The 21,060-nt window shown below is 33.5% G+C and overlaps 1 protein-coding gene across 2 annotated transcripts in view; it reads right to left on the bottom strand.

Moving 5' to 3' along the window:
* The window catches only part of Chd2 (chromodomain helicase DNA binding protein 2), a 183,212-nt gene that overhangs the window by 109,653 nt on the left and 52,499 nt on the right, over positions 1-21,060 (bottom strand). For both annotated transcript variants that reach the window (XM_071608653.1, XM_027956129.3), the window contains exons 17-21: positions 10,922-11,110; positions 6,535-6,697; positions 6,127-6,279; positions 3,430-3,501; positions 190-339 (exon numbers count right to left, since the gene is read on the bottom strand). In XM_071608653.1, the coding sequence (XP_071464754.1) occupies positions 190-339; positions 3,430-3,501; positions 6,127-6,279; positions 6,535-6,697; positions 10,922-11,110 (727 nt within the window). The remainder of the gene's footprint in view (positions 1-189; positions 340-3,429; positions 3,502-6,126; positions 6,280-6,534; positions 6,698-10,921; positions 11,111-21,060) is intronic.

Below are 21,060 nucleotides of genomic sequence, written 5' to 3'. Positions count from 1 at the left end.
CCTTACTAGGTTCATCTTAGCACAAAGCTATCTTCTCTTATTTGTACTACTTATTAAACAGAAATTGACACTTAGGGACAATGAAAGATAAATGAGAGAAAATAAGTATTTTACAAACATCCTGAAAGGTCTGAAAAAAACCACTTACTCCGATCCCAAAGCTATATCCAGAAGCCTCTCCCCACTGACCTGCTTCTTCTGACCAATTCTGTGGGCTCGGGCTTGTGCCTGCAAGTCATTCTGGGGGTTCCAGTCAGAGTCAAAGATGACCACTGTGTCCGCTGAAGCCAAATTGATTCCCAGGCCACCAGCCCTTGTCGAGAGCAGGAAACAGAAGTCCTGTACACAATGCAATATACTACTTTATGCAGTGGCCTTCTCAGAAACAGTTTCATACTCCAATAAGCCCTTATACCTGGAAACCCCTGCAGGTATGAAGAAAAGTGAGATATGATGGACAAACTTTATGGAAGCTAAAAGAAGGTCAGGGGCTTGATGGCAGAGGGAATTTTCATTTGATTAAAAGGAAGAGTCAATGCAGTGAACAAAGGAGTAAAGTAGAATCTAATAAGGCAACAGGGGCTAGAGAATAAGTGTTATCTCCTGGATAAAACTACTATATAAGAAACTAACTGAAAAGTCAAACAAACTTAATTATTGTAGGAATTGTTCCACCAAGTTACCCAGATACATATTTTCTGGGGAAAGAGAGATTATGTTTATACTAATGCAAGGCAATTAATATAAACAAAGATAGTTAACTCTGTACATATTGATTCATTTGTTAGGCTGGTGAGGAACATAGAACCTGCATTAAATAGATCACATATTGGAACTGGTAAAGAGTACAGGGTCCTCCACCACTGCAAAAACATGCAAAAAGAAAACCCCAAGGCTTGGCTGAAGAGAGTTGTGTAGTAAACACTTAGACACTGACAACCTCCAGTTTTCACAGCAATAATAGTAAAAGATTAAGCAGGCAAGGTGGAACTGCCTTCACCTGAAAGCTCAGAGGAAAACAATAAATTGTATAAGTCACAGAGGAAAAAAGCCAAAAGGGTTTCTATTTTCAGGGAATTTGATCATGTATATCAAAGGCAATGCCTTTTTGGCTCAGAAGTGGGACATAAAAACTTGTAGTGTAGGGTTACATCTTGATAAATGGGCATATTTAATATACATATGTAGACATAACAAAAAGGTCTCCAATAGTCTAACAGTAAGATTCAAAAGCAAACAGGGCACCGTGGTGCATGCCTGTAATCCCAGCAGCTCAGGAGGCTGAGATAGGAGGATCGTGAATTCAAAGCCAGCCTTAGCAAAAGCAAGGCACTAAGCAACTCAGATTAAAATACCAGATAGGGCTGGGGATGAGGCTCAGTGACTAAGTGGCCCTGAATTCCATCCTCAGTAACAACAACAACAAAAAAGATTCAACAGCAACAGGAAATAGAAATAAAAAGAGAGAGAGAGCTGTCTTGAAAGAATTTTAAACAATTACAATAAGGAATTATCAACAGGTGTGACAATGTATGGTAGTGGTTGATCCTTGTTGAGAAATACTTCTCTGAAGAGAAGCCTAAATAGCGGATAGATTAGGATGAGTTACCAGAAAACTCAACAAAACATTAGCAAAACTCTTTTTTAAATGCTCATACCCTCTTAATTATATCCAACAATAATAAAATCATTAAATCAATAATGTTATAGGCACAAAGAAATATTAGAAATTAAATTCTGTAATACTTTAATAACATGGAGAAAATGCTCCAAGCATAATTTTGAATCAAAGGTGACAACAAAGCCATATGCGGCATGATCCCAATTTGGTAAATATATACAGTAATAAATAGTTTTATCCAATATTCATTTAAATTTACATTCAAATGTTGTGAAAAGCAAGTTGTCTCTGGAATGAGGGTTTTATACAATTTTTCTTCTTGATGCTTTTTACCATCAAATTTGTTAAATGGCATGTTTTTCCAAAATAGTATTTCATTTTTTAAAATTAATTTTAAAAAGACTATAGGGAATGGTGCAGAACCTATATTTATATACAGCAATGAGGGAGAGCAGAAATCAATTGAGAATTATTCAGAAAGAAATGTCAGAATTTGACTTTTCTCTGAAAAAGGACAATAAGAAACATTCAACTTACACTTTTTGTGTTGGGCTGATGGACATAGGGGTAGGGATTGAACCTAGGACCTTGAACTTGCTAGGAATATGATCTGCCACTGCAACTCAAACTATCTCATACTATCTTTTAAACTAAGAGAATACAAAACCAATTTCAATATATAGCATAATAAAAAAGAGCTGACATTTATTGAGTGTGTACTAGTGTCAGGCAATGTAAACCAGTATCAAACTTAATCATTAATAATAATATTATGAATTATGTTTTGGAATCATTGTATTTTGGCAGTTGAGGAAACAGAAGGGAAAAGAGGGATGAGAATTAGGTGATAACCAATGCTTTTGGTAATTCAATTCCCCATTCCTAATGACTCAATCTTGATCCTAAACAGATTAATAACCAAAGCTCTAGAAGAGAAGTAAAATTTTAGGCTACAGAAACAGCCAGAATACCAGTCTAATAGGATTGTCTGTGACTCTAGAGGCAGAAGACATATCCATATCATTCTGTAATAATAAAATGGACAATTAAAGCTTTTCAGAAAGTAGAACACTAAATCTATTCTATTTAAAAACAAAAACAAAACAAACGTAACCCAGGCTTTTCCTCTTCGCTACTTCTAGACCTTCTACACTGCTTCCTTTACCTCTGTACATTATTCTTTTTTTTTTACACTAAAGCTTTTTTCTCTCTTCTCTCAAATTCCATGTTAGTTGATCATTTGAATACAATATCCAGTATAATCAGCATTTCTAAATCTATTTTAAGTAGTTCTTATAAAGACATATCCTAAACTACATACTTAACAATGCCAACTCAACTGAGATACTTGGTAATTTAAAAATGTTCCTGCTAACCAGAGTAGAAACATTAAGTAAGCCACATCATAATGGCAAATTCAAGAGAGGCAAACATACTATTCAACCTTTAATTACCAAAGCAGTACAGATCAGAGCCTTCTGATATATTGTACGTGTCAAAACTAATCCTTCTGGCCAGCCCTTTTCCACCCTTTCTTTGCTATTCTTCCAAGCCCATGAACTCATAGCTCAAGGTCACTTGGAGAACTGTCATTAACCCAGACCACAAAGCTAAACAAACATATGTATGCTTTAATGACATATAAACAACAAAAGAGGCATCTTTTATATTAGAGATTTCTCATTCTCAAGACAAGGGAACTGTACTACAAAATGTTTGTTTCTGAAACAAAATACATTAAGCTGAAAAGACTCTCCTCTTGATAGAGAGCCCAAGTTGCCCAAATAATAAAGCCATGCATCGAGTACCTCAGACCCATCTGCATTGAAGTGATCCAGTGCCTGTTTTCGGATTTCTCCCTTGATGGAACCATCCAGACGCTGTAAAAATAAACCACAAGAAAATCATAACGTCAGAAGATCAGCTACACTCAGAATAGAACATCAGACTTGCAACCTTTATTATCACCCAGTGTAAATATAACCACAGTGTAAATATAACCAGAACTATCTGGCAAAGTACTATGAAGGGGCTGTGCGTAAGCAGCATACACTATGTAACTTGAGCTCTCCAGTTACAAACTCAAGGTCAGAAGCTTCTGATTCAAAGGGCTATCTGGGTTTATCCAAGGATCAGAATGACAATCAGGACCTATAAGGAGAAAGATGAAAACGCAGCCTGTGCTTAGAGGCTTGGTTTATTTCTGTATTTGCCGGCATTGGGGAGATTAGCAAATAGTACCACTGGTCACCTAGCAATTAGCTCCTGCAGAAAAATGCTGTTTCTTAGGTAATGTGGTTAAAAATATCACTATTAAATACTATGTAAACCAAAATATTACTTACATAATTTTTTTAAAAACTATTTTGTGGAATCACTGAAAAAATGTTTAAAAAAAAATCGATCATATATAACAAGTTTTCCAAAAACTACACTCTTGAAATCAGAGTAAAATGTCTAAGCAGCCAAATTACAACATCAATTAAAGAGAACCTTTGGCATTGACTAGGGCATACAAATTTTTTGTTAGAGCACACTGTCAATTTTAGATACAAAACAACTTTGTCATGTAAAACTACCTAATACATAAAATAGAAATATTATCTGCATGCTATATGTATAAAGCATTTCTTGCTATTTAAAGTCATTTTAACATTTTGTCTCCTTACCATCATGATTTGGGAGAGAGTACTATGATACTTCATTTTACAAAAGGTAAAACTGACCTAAAGAGTGGCTGGCTACAGGCAGAGGACCTACATCTCTCCAGAGCTCTGCGACTGGATCAAAAGCCACCTAACTCAAGTCCACTCACATTTAGGAAGCTCCTTTTTTCTTTCTTATTCACTACAATTCTACTCAGAACCTTGAACCAAACATATGTTTAAATGAATCAGGATCACAGCCTATATTTGAAATCAGAATACTTTAAAGGGCCTCCCTTTAATATTCCCATTAATAGAAGACATTAGACACTACCTAAGTCACTGATTACTGATTAGATATGATAGACCTGAAGAATCCCAGATGAGTTATTCACTAGAGAGAAGAGTTACACATTCATTGTGTGTGTGTGTGTTTGTGTGTGTAGATGGAACCCAGATTCCAAGGCAAACCTTCTACCACTAAGCCACCTTCCTAGGCTAAGAGTAATGCATTATTGATTTAGAAGACATCAAATGATTACCTAGAAACGAAAGCTCACAGCACTCTGACACACTAACTGATCCTTTTGCACTGTGCTGTTTTTTGATAACAGTCACAGATATATTAAGCTAAAACACCTGTTAAAAGACCAAAGGAACTGGGCACAGTCATACATGTCTATAATGCCAGTTAAGGGGGAGGTTACAGCAGAATGATTCCAAGTTCAAGGCCATAAGAACCTGTCTCAAAACAAAAACTATAAAGAAGTTCAGGGATGAAGCTCAGTGGTATGGTAGAGAATTTTCCTAGCATACACAAGTCTCTGGGTTAAATCCCTAGTACCACCAAAAAATAAAATAACATGATATAAAATAAACAAAGACCACATAAGATATTTTGAATGGAACAATGAATTTCAAGGTATTCTGACAGCCAATTTGTTCATAATTCTTAAAGATAGGCCTTCTTAAAAGATAATCACTGACTCCAAGTTCCTTCAATACCAGTATCATTATATGAGTTGGTAAAACAGTTAGTTCAAAGTTGAAAAATAAAAATAATTTAAAAAATAAACCGAAAGAGTTTGGAGTACAGCTCAGTGGGAAGGACATGTATTTATTTATCATGCATGTGGCCCTGGGTTCAATCCCCAGAACAAAAAAATTAAAATATAAGGTTTACAAAAGTAAACCTAACAGCCAACACACAATAAAAATACTATATTGAGTCAATATTGCACACATCTGCATGTCTATAAACAGGTCACAGATAAGCTTCTCATACACTGAATACTCCTAAAAATATTATGCTGAACAAAATCTTTTCCCATAGAACATTACAGAGTGAAAAAGAAAATCTGTACTAACAATTCCACGGAGGGAACACCATCACTACTTGCTTTGGGATACAGTAAGGTTTCAATTTCCCATGTTGTTCTTTGTTTCCAAACTCACTCCAATGTCTACTTCATTTGGGGTGAAGTATAATGCTTCTCTTTCATTTTCTCCCACCCCAACCTACCCCCCAATCTCTCTTGAATTTGGGCTTCTGAAATTGTGCTCACATCCTTCCTACTTTTAGCACAGACTTGGAGATGTAAGATACTTTCCTCATGCCTAATTCCCCTTTCTCTGATCCTCTCCACCCCCAAAAAAGAATGATATTCACACATCATTTACATTACAGATTTAATCTAAATTGGACAATGAAGTAAAAACTGAGACCTCAAACTAAATTTGTTTTAGCAGGAAATTTTTTGTTTGCTACCTTAATAAGCCAAGTACTCCGTGTGTGTGTGTGTGTGTGTGTGTGTGTGTGTGTGCGGGGGTTGCATCAACAAAGCTAATAAACTACCTTACCTGGAAAGGATAATGCTTAATAGTCAGGTACTCAGCCAGGATATCCAACATTCTCACCATCTGAGAGAAGATAAGGACTCTGTTCCCCCTTTCTCGAAGTCTTGTCAACAGTTTGTCTAAGAGAATCAGTTTCCCACTGCTCCTGATCAGGGACTGAAGATTAAAAACACATTCTAATCATCATGTTCAAACACATAACTACTGAAATGTTCTTTTTAATCTGGTACATGTTAGATTTTCTGTTAGATTTTTCTTTCCCCACTTATTTAACTTTTCTCATGTGTTTAAGCTTCTTTTGATGCTTTCCTTGAAAATATTATCAAGGAAGAAAATGAATATATTTATAAAAGCACCTATAGAAACTAAACTCTTTTGAGAAAGTAATTGTGAACAATAGGAACTACATACCAGAAGAATCTCCTGTCCATTTTCCCTTTCATTTTCTTCAGGAGGTTTAATTAGATAACAATGGTTGCAGCATTTTTTCAGTTCCATCACAATATTAAGAAAACCAGACGTACTGCCTCTTGTTCCTTTGGCAAGAGCCTTATAATTCCTGGTCAGTATCCATCTGTAAATCAAAATGATAATGATACTATTAGACTCAAGGAAAACAGAGTGTTATGGTACCTGAAGATACATGATATTATTAAAAAACCAAAAAGGACTAAGAGAAGTTTAAAAAGCAGGGAGGGGTTTTTACCTTACATCTCCAGTCACTGAACTACAATCTCTCAAATCTTCACTCACAACTGAAATGTTACTTATTCTACTTGGTATTTCAACCGCACTGAACACAGGGATAATAAAAGGAGATCTCTCTCTCTCTCTCTCTCCCCCCCACACACACACACATACACACACACAGAGAAAACAGATTATCACTGAAATGCTTTATTGCAATATGAAACTAGAAACAGGTCATGTAACAAAAAGACACTGGTTAAATAAATTAAGATAGACCATAAGTTTAGAAGCTATATACCCATTATACCTGTTGTAAAAAAGTATTTTTTATACAATAAATTCTAAATGACTTAAGTATGACTCATTCAAAATGGGAATGAGGGGAGGAGAAATACACATATGTAGGCATACTCATGTGTAATTCGTAACCACAAACTCACAAGTATTTAAAATACTTTTCCTTTGGGACTGGGGTTGTAGCTCAGTAGTAGATAACTTGCCTTGCATGTGTGAGGCACTGGGTTTGAAATCTCAGCACCACATAAAAATAAATAAATATTGTGTCCATCTACAACTAAAAAAATATTTAAGAAAATACTTTTTCTGAGTAGTGAAATTTCCTTTCATGTCTCTCAGCCACACTTTTAGAAATCTATCTCAAGATTTTCACTGCAGCATTATTTATACAAGTGATGTATTTAAAGCAACTCAAATGACACCACTAGGGAACTGACTAAAAATACTATATTACAGATCCACAATGGAATACTATGCAACTGAAAACAAGTATCTTTATTATCTACAACAGAGTGTGTTTCAAGTGAAAAAAAAAGGTAGAGAAACATGCATGTATGCTATCATACAGCTAAGGAGGAAATTAAAAGGTTAAAATGCACATGGGTGTATTTTTAAATGAAGACATTAAAAAAAAAAGATACGCATTAAAATGTTAAAATAACAATATTATGTGAAAAAAGAAAAACCAGAATGGAGGGAACAGGGATGGAAGGTAGATTTCTTTGAACATTCCAGATTTTGTATCTTTGCCTTTGGAATTCCAAACATTATATATAAATAATTAAAAAACAATATGATCCCTGAAAATGAAAACTAAAATAAAATAAGTAAATCTATGTATTCCACTGGTGGCCTAAACACACAGAAGAAAAACCATCTCAAGTGTTCAACACTAATCCATTTCTCATGAGATATATTTTAAAATAAACAAACTTAAACCTACTTTTATTATTCATATTTTAAGTGGTAGTCCTGGCACAGTTATGGATAGTATACACTGGGTTGATGTGTAGTTGAGAACTGGGTTTTTAGCATGGGTATAGAAGCCATACGCTCCAATACAACCTCTATAGTACAATATAAGTGCCTTTGGTATCTACAGATGCTCAAGTCTCTGATATAAAATGTAGTATTTGCATATAATTGATCCATATCCTCTTATATACTTTAAATAATATCTAGATTACTTTTAATACCTAATATAATGTAAGCACTATACAATTAGTTCTTATACCACATTGTTTAATTAGTGATGACAAGAAAGTTTGTACATGTTCAATACAGATGGAATTTTTTCCTGAATATTTTGATTCATAGCCGATTGAACCCCCAGATGCTAAGCCCACAGATAGACGGCCAAGTGTAGTATTTTAACTGTAAACAATTTGTAATGGTAGTTTTATCTTCAAAAACAAACTTCCTAATTTTCATCAATGAAAATGCTTGTCCAGCACAGATGTGGAAGCACATGCCTATAATCCCAGCTACTAAGGAGACTGAATCATGAAGATTTTAAGTTCAAGGCCAGCCTGGGCTACTAAGTGAGATCCTGTCTCAAAATGAAAATAAAAAAGGGCTAGGGTATAGCACCCCTGGGTTCAATCCCCAGTACTAAATACAAAAGTATCCAGCACACTGTAAACAACACCTCTAGACCCCAGTCTGTGATATCCAAGTACCATGCCCCATAAAACAGTATGCAGATTTTCTTAGATAAAAGGCCAAATCTTGTTCCAAGGGAGGAAATATACATGATCAATCTAGAACATTTTATCATTCCAGAAGTGACCAAGCTAGCAACTAGTACAGGGTGAGCATTACTAATTAAACATCCAAAATGCTCCAAAATCTAAACATTTTTATATGCCACTATGACACCACAAAAGGAAAATTTCACACCTGACTTCTTGTGACAAAACAGTTAAAATACAAGCTCACTGAAAATAGCATATAATATTACCTTCAGGCTACGTGTAAACAGTATGCATAAGTGTAAAACAAAAGAATTTCATTTTTGTACTTAGGACCCATTCTCAAGATTTCTCATTATGTATACACATATATTGCAAAATATTAAAAAATTAAAATATGAAACACTTCTGGTCCTAAGCATTTTAGATAGGAATAAGCCTGTATTCGTGCTATGTCAATTTGAGTCAGATAGCCAACTCAAATTATTATCTTTTGAAAATGGCAAAAATCCAAAGTATTTACTCTGCCTTTTGAATTTTTCCTCAGTTTACATGGGGAACTTTTTTTTTTTTTTACAGATGTATTCAACCTTTAATGAAAAGCATGATAAAATCTGAATAACACTGTTTTGTAATCTCTAAGTGAATTAATGTATATCGGCAACGCTCTTCTGCTGATATCACAAGCAGAAAGACAACCTCCCTTGAAAGAATATACCTTTGCATTCTAAGAAAGAGTTATGCTGAATCTGAGTCTAATCAAGCCTCTATATGTATATATGAGTGTATAAAACACACAAGTTCACAGGAAAATGTTAATGATGCAATGAAGCTAAAATTGACAAAATCCAGATATGACAAAAATCTATAGAACAGTCAGCTTCTTCACACAAAAATTGATAAAACAAGGGAAGAATAGAATTAAAATAAATGTAAGAGATATACAAACCAATCATAATGTATGCAGCAATGCAGATACCAAGACAAACAAGTGTGTGTGTGTGTGTGTGTGTGTGTGTGTACCAGCAAAAGTAAAATTTACTGGAAATACCTGTTATGGAATTATTGATTTATCTTACAGTATTGTAATAACTATCAGCAACAACAACAAAAAAGTCCTTATCTTTTAGAGGTATACACTGAAACATTTATGGCATGTTTGTAGAATATATTTTAATACGATGGGGAGGTGCAAGAAAAGATAGCTAAACTAATATTGGGAGTGAGTTAATAATTTTTAAAGCTGGATTATGGGGTACATGAGTTTGTACTATTCTACTTACAAGTCTTTGAAATGTTCCACAATAATGATTTTTTTTTTTTTTTAAATCACAATGAGGGGCTGGGAATATAGCACAAGTGTAGAGCATTTGCCTGGCATTTAGGAGGCCCTTGGTTCAATCCCCAGAACCACCACCAAAAAAAAAGAAAACAAAACAAAAAGAAAAAAGTCAGATAATAATTTTTAAAAATTAAAATCTTAAAGCCTATTACAAGCACATTATATATTGACCTCTGTCCCAAATCCATTATTTTGGTTTTAAGGTATTATAGACTAAACCAAATATATAACTTACCTGTGTCACTTGGAATGCTAGAATGATCAAATATTCACCCTATAGCAAAATGGTGAGAGCTTTTTCTGAACCTTCACAAGCCCCAACTTACACCTCCATTGGTGAACAATGGTGTGCTCTAAATATTTGTCTCTTGTCTATGTTCCCTGTCACAACAAGGATTCTGGCAGGCACACATTCCATTTATTTTCATGTTCCCTGTAACTAGTAGCCAAGCACTTTGTAGAAGGTTAATAAATAATTTAATAAGTGACAGAGAAAAGAAATAATTACAAATAAATATTTACTTGTGTCTATTGGTAGGGGGGGTAATATGAAGAATGAACATATACTTCAGACCATTTACATAATAAAAACTGCAAATTCTCACAGACAAAAAAAGCAAGAATACCTCTTTTCTGACCAAATATAAATTTCAACTTAATCTATAATGTGGCTTCAGGGGTTAAAAAAACACAAATTATTTGTCAAATATCTATCTAATGGCTTCACAGTACTGATCTCAATCACTTATGGCCTAATCCAGAAAAAAAACTTGCTTACTTGTAATACTGTTTCTGAAGGGCCGACATCTCTACTCTGAGAATCTGTTCCACTTTGGCAGGAAGGGATTTCTCCACATCTTTTTTGACTCTCCTGAGAAGGAAAGGCTCTAGCACCTTATGAAGACTCTGGTAGCCATTTTCTCTTCCCTTTCCATGGTCTTCTTCAAAATCTTCCCAGAATTCAAACCTATGGACATAATGATCATATTTTTACTTACTTATAGAAAGATAAAAGATAATTTTTACAACTAAAATTTCTTCTACAAGAAATCAAATGGGAAAAGAAAAAAAAAACTGTTAAAACAAAATGAATCTTTCCCACAAAGAAAGACAAATTCTACCCATCAACTATCTCTTGAACAAAAAAAGAAACTAAAAGGAAAAGGAAAATCAACTGATTTGATTCTATCAGTCTACACTGGATAATAGCAGATTTCTAATTCCTCAGATTCAATCAAGAGTTTATAAAATATTGTCGTAGATCATTCACTTACAATGTTAGTAAACATAAGTTATTCTCATGAAATGTTACATAAAACAATTAATCATCAACTATCTTTTGATAAGCTACAATTTCTTGGGGAAATAAATGCAGAGATAAAAAACAATTAATGGCAATACTATTATAGTAAGTTACTGCTCAAAGGTAAAAGTTACATAACTTTTATCAATAATCTTCACAATACAGGTTAAAAAGTTAATGCATTATAATGATAATAAGCAAGATTATAGAAAAGACATGAAGATCAGTAAGTAATCCACCTTTAATACTAACAGAACTTGGGGACATATTTCATTAGTGAATTCAGATAGTGCACTCATAATAATACTACCTAAATGCTACAAATAAAAAGTTTCTCATATATAAATCTTAATCTACTAAAGGATCTGTTGCAGAAATCCAGAATGGGACATTATCACTACTTTCAAAAAAAAATGAGGGAAATTTATTTCATGAAGATTATGTGCTTTATCTCTCCACTACAGAACCACTGAAGCTCTTGAAAAAAAATCAGCTTGGTTCTATATAGACTGAAGTGCACAGGTAAAGGCACAATGTTCATTTACTGAAGCTAGACTTGGAAACTGAACCACTGTCCTAACACCTGTTGTATGACACCAGTGGGACTGTTCTGCTGAGACCAGTCAAATGTCAGACAGCCCAAACCAGGTGACCAACATTAAATAGAACTCAAAAGCATATGCCATCTGGGAGGACAGAAGTCAGAGACAGCACACATCAACACGACAACCGACATGACAGTCTCAATAGTCCATTGTCATTTCTGAACTCTTAAATAGCCAAGCACTTCATCAGGTACTGCTAGGTAGACCAATTATCAGCCTTAACTACATTTGGCAAAGCCTGAAATATCTTCAGGAAAGTAAACAAAATATTCTCTTGTGGCATAAATCCAAAACACTTATTAGACAAACATGAGTATAAACCTAAGTTAAATGTTTCAAGAACAAAATAAAATAAATGAGGAATTAAAACTAATAAAACTCAATTATTAATATCAATGTTATTTTATTTTTAAAACTAATAAGAACATTTAATGTAAAATGAATATCATAGTGGTGGACATGATACATCACATACAAAATGTGCGAAATGACTAAAAATCAGTAGAATAGTTACTATATCAGGTCATTTTCTAAATACCTGGGAGATCATTTCAAAAAGCTAATTTCATTAAATGATTATTTTAATTATGGTAGTCTAAAAAATTAAGCATAACCAATATAAGATTTACTTCCTACTATTTTAGGCAACAAATATTTTTATATGGCTACTGTATTCTTATTGTAGTAAAGGAGTTGTTATGAGATACAATTTTTTTAGCTACACATATTGAGGATATATACATATCATCCATAAATTTGTGAAATGTCCATGGTTGCTTTCCCTCTAAACAACAGAGATGAATAATTATGACATAAACTGTATGGCCCATAAGCAAAAACTTATTTACTATCAGAACCTTTAAGGGGGGGGGAAAAAAGAAACTTTAAGAAAGTTTGCTGCTTTGCAATGATAATTATCATATGTTCCAAAAGATCATAACTGTGAATGCATGGCTCTATATCATATCTAGAGATTATTTTAGAGACATCCCTGCTATCCACTTCTGTGCTTAACTTTTCTCTCACAAAAGTAGAAATGATTTTTTTTTAATTATCAAGACCTTGAACACTTTTTAAAAATTGATTACTGTAGTGTTTTAAGAACAAAATTTTCAAAGAACAAAGATCTATTCCATAGGAAAAAAATAACTGTATGCCTAACTCCAATGCATTACTTCATAAATGATTCAGCTCAAAACTCTAGAACATATTACCTGAATGATAATAAATATCTAACAGAAAAATCAACTCAAAATTCCTCTTTAATTACAAAAGCAGGACATATGATTTTTCCCCAAAAAAAACATAGCCAATAATGGGTGGAATATGATGGATGCGCAACAAAAGAAGCTCAAATCCTTATGATCCACGTCAACAGTCAGGTATACAAAAGCAAACCCTAGTTAGTATTCCTTGCTAGAAACTACATACCACATTCTACTCCTAAAAAGCAAGCATGGGGTGCTGGGGTTGTGGCTCAGTGGTACAGTGCTCACTTAGTATGCATGAAGCACTGGGTTCAATCCTCAACACCACAAAAATATAAAAGTAAAGATATTGTGTCTACCTAAAACTAAAAAAAAAATAAATATTTAAAAACAAAAACACCAAGCATGGATGTTACCACTGTGCCTCATGATTCCTACTATGTAGGCGGCCTTAATGGTATGGTGAAGAAAGTACTTTTTCCTCTTAGAGCCTGAAGTTCAAAGGGAGTTGGCCTTGTTCCAAACATTTATTAGTTATATAGTATAAGACATATTTTTATAATCTAAAAATCATATTCTTATTAGTAATAAGAGACCTAAATATATATCATGTATCAAAAAGATCAATATAAAAAAATGATAAAATTGGTTTAATACGCATAAAATTTCTTAACCATTTTAGAAAGATTAAAAACTAAAAATTGATAAACTCTCCTATTTCTAATCCTTTGTACAATTTTTTTAAACCTTCATCTTATATAAAAACAAACTTTTATTAAAAAATTTACATGTGAAGGATAGGGTACCTGTTAAAGAATATATAGCAAATTTTTTTAAAATTTTTCTTTTGTAGTTGTAGATGGGACAAAATGGTTTCATTTTATTTATTTATGTGGTGCTAAGGATTGAACCCAGTGCCTCATGCATGGCAGGCAAGTACTCTGCCACTGAGCTACAGCCCTAGCCCCAGAATGTTTTTTTTTTAAAGAGACTGAAGCAACTGGCTATCTTCAAGAGAGTGACTACTGGGCTGGGTTGTGGCTCAGTGGTAGAGCGCTCACCTAGCACGTGTGAGTCACTGGGTTCGATCCTCAGCACCACATAAAATTAAAATAAAAGTTATTGTGTCCACCTATGGCTAAAACAAATATTTAAAAAAAGAGAGAGTGTGTGACCACTATTGACTCTCAGAGCTCTAGGGAGGAAAAAAAAGCATCCAGGTGACGAGCAAACAGGACAGACAAAAGAATAGTGATAAAAAGGGGCAGGGCCAGGCATGGTGGTGCACGCTAGGCATGGTGGGGTGCACCTATAATCCGAAGAGCTCAAGAGGCTGAGCTTGAGACTGAGGCAGAGGATTGGAAATTCAAAGCTTGCCTCAGCAACTTAGCAAGGTCCTAAATAACTCAGCAACATCCTGTCTCAAAATAAAAAAATAAAAAGGATGTGGGATGTGGCTCAGTGATTAAGTGCCCCTGGTTTCAATCCTTAGTATACGCAACCCCCACCCCGAAAAAAAGAAGGGGTAGGTAGGACACAATATGATAGGACAGCCTGGAAGACATCATCAGGAACCCTTCAACCATAGCAGTTCTTAACTGGTGGCAGTACCCCCTCCACCCCCAGGTCTGGAGATGTTTTTGGCTATCATTATACCAAGGAGGAATTACTACTGGCATATAGTGTGTAGAGGCCAGGGGTACTGCTTAACATCATACAATGCAAATGACAACCCCCATGAAAAAAATTATCCTGCCCAAAACATGCGAAGATTCACTTTCTATTCTATTTCTGGGTTGTGGTGGGGGTGGGGTTCACTTTAGGCTTATCCTATCAACAGTAGTAGTGAAGGCAGGACAGCTAGATGGTGAAGTTTCTCTACTTATCTTCTCAAGAGTCTTAAACAAGTCTTCACCAAAAAAAAAGTCAAGAAAGAATAGGCAAGGACAATAAATTTGTTGCTAACATGCCCACCTTATAAGAAATACTAAAGGAAGTCTCAGTGGCAACCTTAATGGACAGGAATAAATCACTGGAAATGATAAAATACATGAAAGATAATATAAATGTATTCTTTTTAAGTTTCCTTAAAAGACAAACCTGTAGAAAACAATGATAATATCACTGTATTCTTTGGTTTATAACATGAGGAGTAAAACTGGAATTGTAGTAGAACAAAAATGTTATATTTTTAACAAAATTAAGTCAGGATTAACCTGAAGGAGACTGACAAATTCAGTTGCATAATCCCTAGGGAAATCAATAAGAAAATAATTTTAAAATGGAAAATATTGCCAAACAGGTATTAATTAAATGGCACCCTTAAAAAAAACTGAAACAAAAGGCAGTAAAGAAGAAACAAAAACAAAAGAGATATAAGACATATGGGAAACAAATAACAAAAATAGATACAACCAATCAAAAGGCAAAAACTATTAGTCTAGATAAAAGGGTAGATCCAACTATATGTCATCAACAAGAGAGACATTTAGATTCAAAGAAAGAAATAGGTTGACAGTTAAATGATGGACAATGGTATAGTATTAACCAGGAGAGTTCTGAGAAGCTATAATAAAAATCATAAAATAGACTTAAGGAGGGTTGGGGCTGGGGTTCAGCGGTAGCACACTTGCCTGGAATGTGTGAGGCCCTGGGTTCGATTCTCAGCACCATGTATAAATAAATAAATGTCAAGCAACTTAAAAAAAAAAAAAAAAGACTTAAGGAATAAGAAATATTTCTAAAAGTAACATGGGGGCTGGGATTGTGGCTCAGTGGTAGAGCACCTGCTTAGCACATGTAAGCCCTGGGTTCAATACTCAGCACAACATAAAAATAAAATTAAAATAATATATTTTTAAAAACACACCACGGGACATTTCATAATACTAAAAATGCAACATATAGGACACAATAACCACTACGTACATACTTATATGTGTGTGTGTGTATGTTTATGCAATACACACATACATACATACATACATATGCCTAACACAGAATGCCAAAATGCATGAAGGACAACGGAAAGAAATCAACAATTCAACAACTGTGGTTTAAACATTTCACTCTCAGTGACCAGATAGGAAAGATAAAAACCTGAATAACGCTATTAACAAAGTTAACTTAATGGATAAAACACTCAACACAAAAAAAGTAAAGTGCATTATCTTTTCAAGTAGATGTGCAGAATTCTCCAGGATAGAAAACATATTAGACAATACATAAACATATGAGTGTATGTGTGTGTTTTATGTTTTACTTGTTTCTTATATATAAACATATATAAATTCATAAAACATATAACAAGTCATAATAAATTCATTTAAAGCACTGTCTCTGACCAAAGACAAAGTTAACTATAAGTCATTTGGAAAGTCCGTAACTAAATATTTGGAAACAACAATCTTTTAAAAAGAACTTTCTAAAAAAATACATCAAAGAAATCACAAATAGGGCTGGGATTGTGGCTTGGTGGTAGACCACTTGCATAGCACATGTGAGTTACTAGGTTCGAGTCTCAGTACCACATAAATATGTAAATAAAGGTATTGTGTCCATTTACAACTAAAAATATATTTTTTTAAATCACAAATAGATGACACTGAATAGAAACTAAAAACAGGATAACATTTCTTGGGATGCAGCTAAAGCACTGAAGAGGGTACACTTAAACTTTCAAACACCTAATTGTGGAAAAGATCTTAAATCAATAATCAAGCTGCACCTTAAGAGAAAAAAATAAAGTAAAAAAACAAGCAAAGGAAGGGAATAATCAGATGAAATAGGAAAAAAAATAATAATTTTTTAAAATATAAACAAAGCCAAAGATTGGTTCTTTGAAAACATCAACAAAATTATTCAATCTTCTGCTAAAAATTACTAAGAAATTCCAGAAATTAACAAAATTTAAAATTTTGCTCACTGATCTTCAAAAATTAAAAGGATTGTAACAGAATACTATAACTTTATGCCAACAAATTTTATTTGTTGGCATAAACATATTTATTTATAAATATGCCAACAAAATAGGAAGTTAAGTAAAAAGATCAAACTCCTAGAAAGAAAAATTGAATCAAGAAGATACAGAAAACATAAGTAAGAATATAGCTAGAAAATAAGTCATTAAAGATTTTCTCACAAAGAAGTCCAAATGGCTAAACTGGTAAATTCTACCAAATATTTAAAGAATAACACCAAACTTAAAAAAACTCTCTTTAGAAAAGAGAGAAGAATGCAACACTTCCAATTCATTCTATGATCCTGATACTAAAAGATCTCTTTTCTCTTATTTCTATCTGTATGTATGTCCATTTGTCTGTTTCTCTCTCTCTCCCCCCTACACACAAACACACCAAAAAAAAAAAAAAAAAAAAAAAGCTATACACAATTCAAAATCAGATAAAATCTTTACCAATGTGTTAATACACTGAATACTGGAACACATATTAAATATCAAGTCAGATTTATGCTAGAAAGTCAGTATAATGTATGAAGAGTAACTAACATATTCTGCCATATAGGAACAATAGAGAAAAAAATTAGATCACATTGGTATCTCAGTAGACAAACACATACACAAGGGCATTTGACAAAACCCAACATACAGTATCAAAATTCTCAAAAACTCTGAATACTTACTCAAGCTGATAAAAGGTACCTGCAAAATATCTATAGCTAACCTCCTGCTACAGATAAACACCAATTCTACTCAAAATGGAGGGTTTTAGCCAGTACATTAAGGTAAAACAAGATTTAAAAAGCACCCAAATAGTGGCCATGGTGATGCACCTCTAATCCCAGTGACTTGGAAGGCTGAGGCAGGAGGATCTCAGGTTCAAAGCCAGCCTTACCATCTTAGTGAGGCTCTAATTACTGAGATCCTGTCTCAAAAATTTTTAGAAAAGGGGCTAATGATGTGACCCAGTGGTTAAGCGCCCCCGGATTTTAAGTAAGTAAGAAAGACTGGGGGTGTAGCTCAGTGGTAAAGCACCATTAAGTTCAATTCCCAGTATCAAAAAAAAAAAAAGAAACATCCACATTGAAAAAGTGTAACAATGAAGATATCCTGAAAAAAACACATAAAAATAACCAAAGACTAAATGAATAAATAAATAAAACCTAATGGAAATAGTTACGAAGTTTAAAAAATCCAAGATCAATATACAAACTTTTAACTATAATTCTATCCTCAAATAGAATCAGGATAACATTAAGAAAACAATTACACCTAAAATGCAATCAACATTAAGAAGGAATAAATTTAACAAAAGCATAAGACTTGTACACTGAAAAGTACTAAATGCTATCACGAAAAATTATAGAAGATCTAAGTAAATTAAGAAAAGCTTCCCTTCCTGTGATCATGGATTAGAAGACTCAATATTATTAATAATTCTACTCAACTGATATAAGATTCAACATAATGCAAACTAAAATTCCAGCAAGTTATTAACAAACAGATCCTAAAAAGTTAGAGTGCCAAAGTAATTTGGGGAAAAAAAAGTGAAACTCAAACTCATATTTCTCCATTTTAAGAAGTAGCATAAAGCTAAACTAATCAATATGATATTGCCAAGAGCAGAAATATGTATTAATAAAACAGCAGAAATAAATTATTACTATAGTCTCAACTAATTTTCAACAAAAACAAAGAAACTTATAGAGAAAAAAATATTCTTTACAACAACCAATATTAGAACATTTTTCCAGATTCCTCTGCAAAAAAAAAAAGAACTTCACACTGTAAACAAAAAGTAACCCAAAATGGGACATAACATGAGAATTAAAATGTCTAGAAAGAGACTGTGATCTTTCATCAGGCAAATCTGTCTTAGATGCAAATCATGCATTGATAAGTTATACAGAATTTTTAAAAGAAACACTTTAATTCATAATAAAATAATCCAATTTTTTAGAAATAGCAAACAATTTGATTAGACTTTTCTCTAAAGATACATGAATAGCTAACAACAACAACAAAATGTCCAACATTATTAGTCATTTTGAAATTTAAGTCAAAACAACAAGATGCAAAACCACCAGAATGTCTAGAATAAAAGACTGAAAATAACCTAAGCACTGGTGAAAATAGAAAGAAACTAAAACATTCAAACATATCTGGTAGAAATTAGAATAGTATGGTCACTGGAAAATAACATGGTACCTTCTAAAAAGTTAATGGAGGGGCTGGGGTTGTGGCTCAGTGATAGAGTGCTTGCCTAGCATATGTGAGGCACATGGGTTCAATTCTCAGCACCATATAAAAATAATAAAAAGGTTTAAGAAATAAAAAGTTTAAATGGAAACTTTTCAAGCAACCCAGCAATTTAGATACTCAAAAGTATCTAACAAAGGGGGAAAAAACACAAGTCCACACAAAGAAAAAAATATCCAAAATATCCCACCAACTGGTGATTGAATATGCCTATGATGAAAAATTATTACCCAATTAAAGAGAAAAACTAGGACATGAATGAATTTCAAAATGACATGCCAAATGACAGAAGTCCAAAAACAAAAAGACTACATATTAGTAGCATTTTCCAGTAAATGGATGGAACTGGAGACTCTCATGTCAAATGAAATAAGTCAACCCAAAAAAAAAAGGTTGAATATTCTCTCTGATATACAGATGCTGACTCAGAATAGGCAGGTAGGGTGGAGTGGAGGTTCACCGAATTGGACAGGGGAAAATAAGAATGGGAAAGACAGGGGTAGAATGAATCAGACATAACTTTCCTATGTTCATACAGTAAATACATGACCAGTATAACTACACACCATGTAAAACCACAAGAATGGATAATTATACTCCACGTATGTATAATGCAAAATACAGTCTATTGTCATGTTTAAATAAAAAAGGAAGAGAGAAAAAGAGAGAAAGAAAGAAAGACTACATGATAGGATTCCACATACATGAAACCTCAATAAAAGGTTTATCTCTAAGAGACAAAAGTTTATCTGTAAGATAAACTTAGGAAAGAAGGAACTTTTATGAATGCTCTAAACCTCAATTAAGCTGAGAGACAACTCTAAATATTGAATACAACACAATACTCACTATATGATATTAAAACTATATCTCAATAAAATTTCTGATTTAAAATTAAAGTGAATGACACGTAGGAAAAGGGACCATTTTGATGGTTTTCCTTAGGTAGTTCAAATGCCTTGCTCAGTGTATGGCACACAGTAGACATTCAAATCTTTTCTGAGTTAAAATATATATGTGGAGCATTTACTTTTCAAAAGCACATGTATTAACTGTTGACTGCCTTCTGGTACTATTCTGGACAGTTTACACCAGCAATGAATACAGGCAAACAGGATCCCTAGTATTTTTGCATGCATATTTTAATGACATGAGACAAAGAGATGCTATATAGAAAATAAAACAGGATAGGGAAGACAAGATGCCTTATAGGGTACTTGAAGTCAGGTAGTTGAAGAAGAGCTCTGAAAGAAGGCAGTTATAAAAAATGAGGCAAAAATATTAAGGTGGCTGCATGTAAAGGAAAAACATCACTCCAGACAAGACAAAAGAATAATGGCTTGGCATGTTTAAGAGACAGAAGATGGCTATACTAGCTGAAGCATAATGAGGAATGGAACAAGTATTATGAGTCAGAGTACTATCACGTGGCCAAATTGAGTAGAAGTCTCCAAAATTAGAGTAATAAGTTTAGATTTCATTCTAAGTATCACTTAATACCACCATTAGTTAAGTTTTATGAAATGTGCATACCTCTCCTATAAAAAATTTTCCAATAGGGACATTCCACAATTCTTTAATAAG

The sequence above is a fragment of the Marmota flaviventris genome, chromosome 2 (genome assembly GCF_047511675.1).
Source record: "Marmota flaviventris isolate mMarFla1 chromosome 2, mMarFla1.hap1, whole genome shotgun sequence".
Classification (NCBI taxonomy): Eukaryota; Metazoa; Chordata; class Mammalia; order Rodentia; family Sciuridae; genus Marmota; species Marmota flaviventris.
This window is presented reverse-complemented; position numbering and strand designations above follow the sequence as displayed.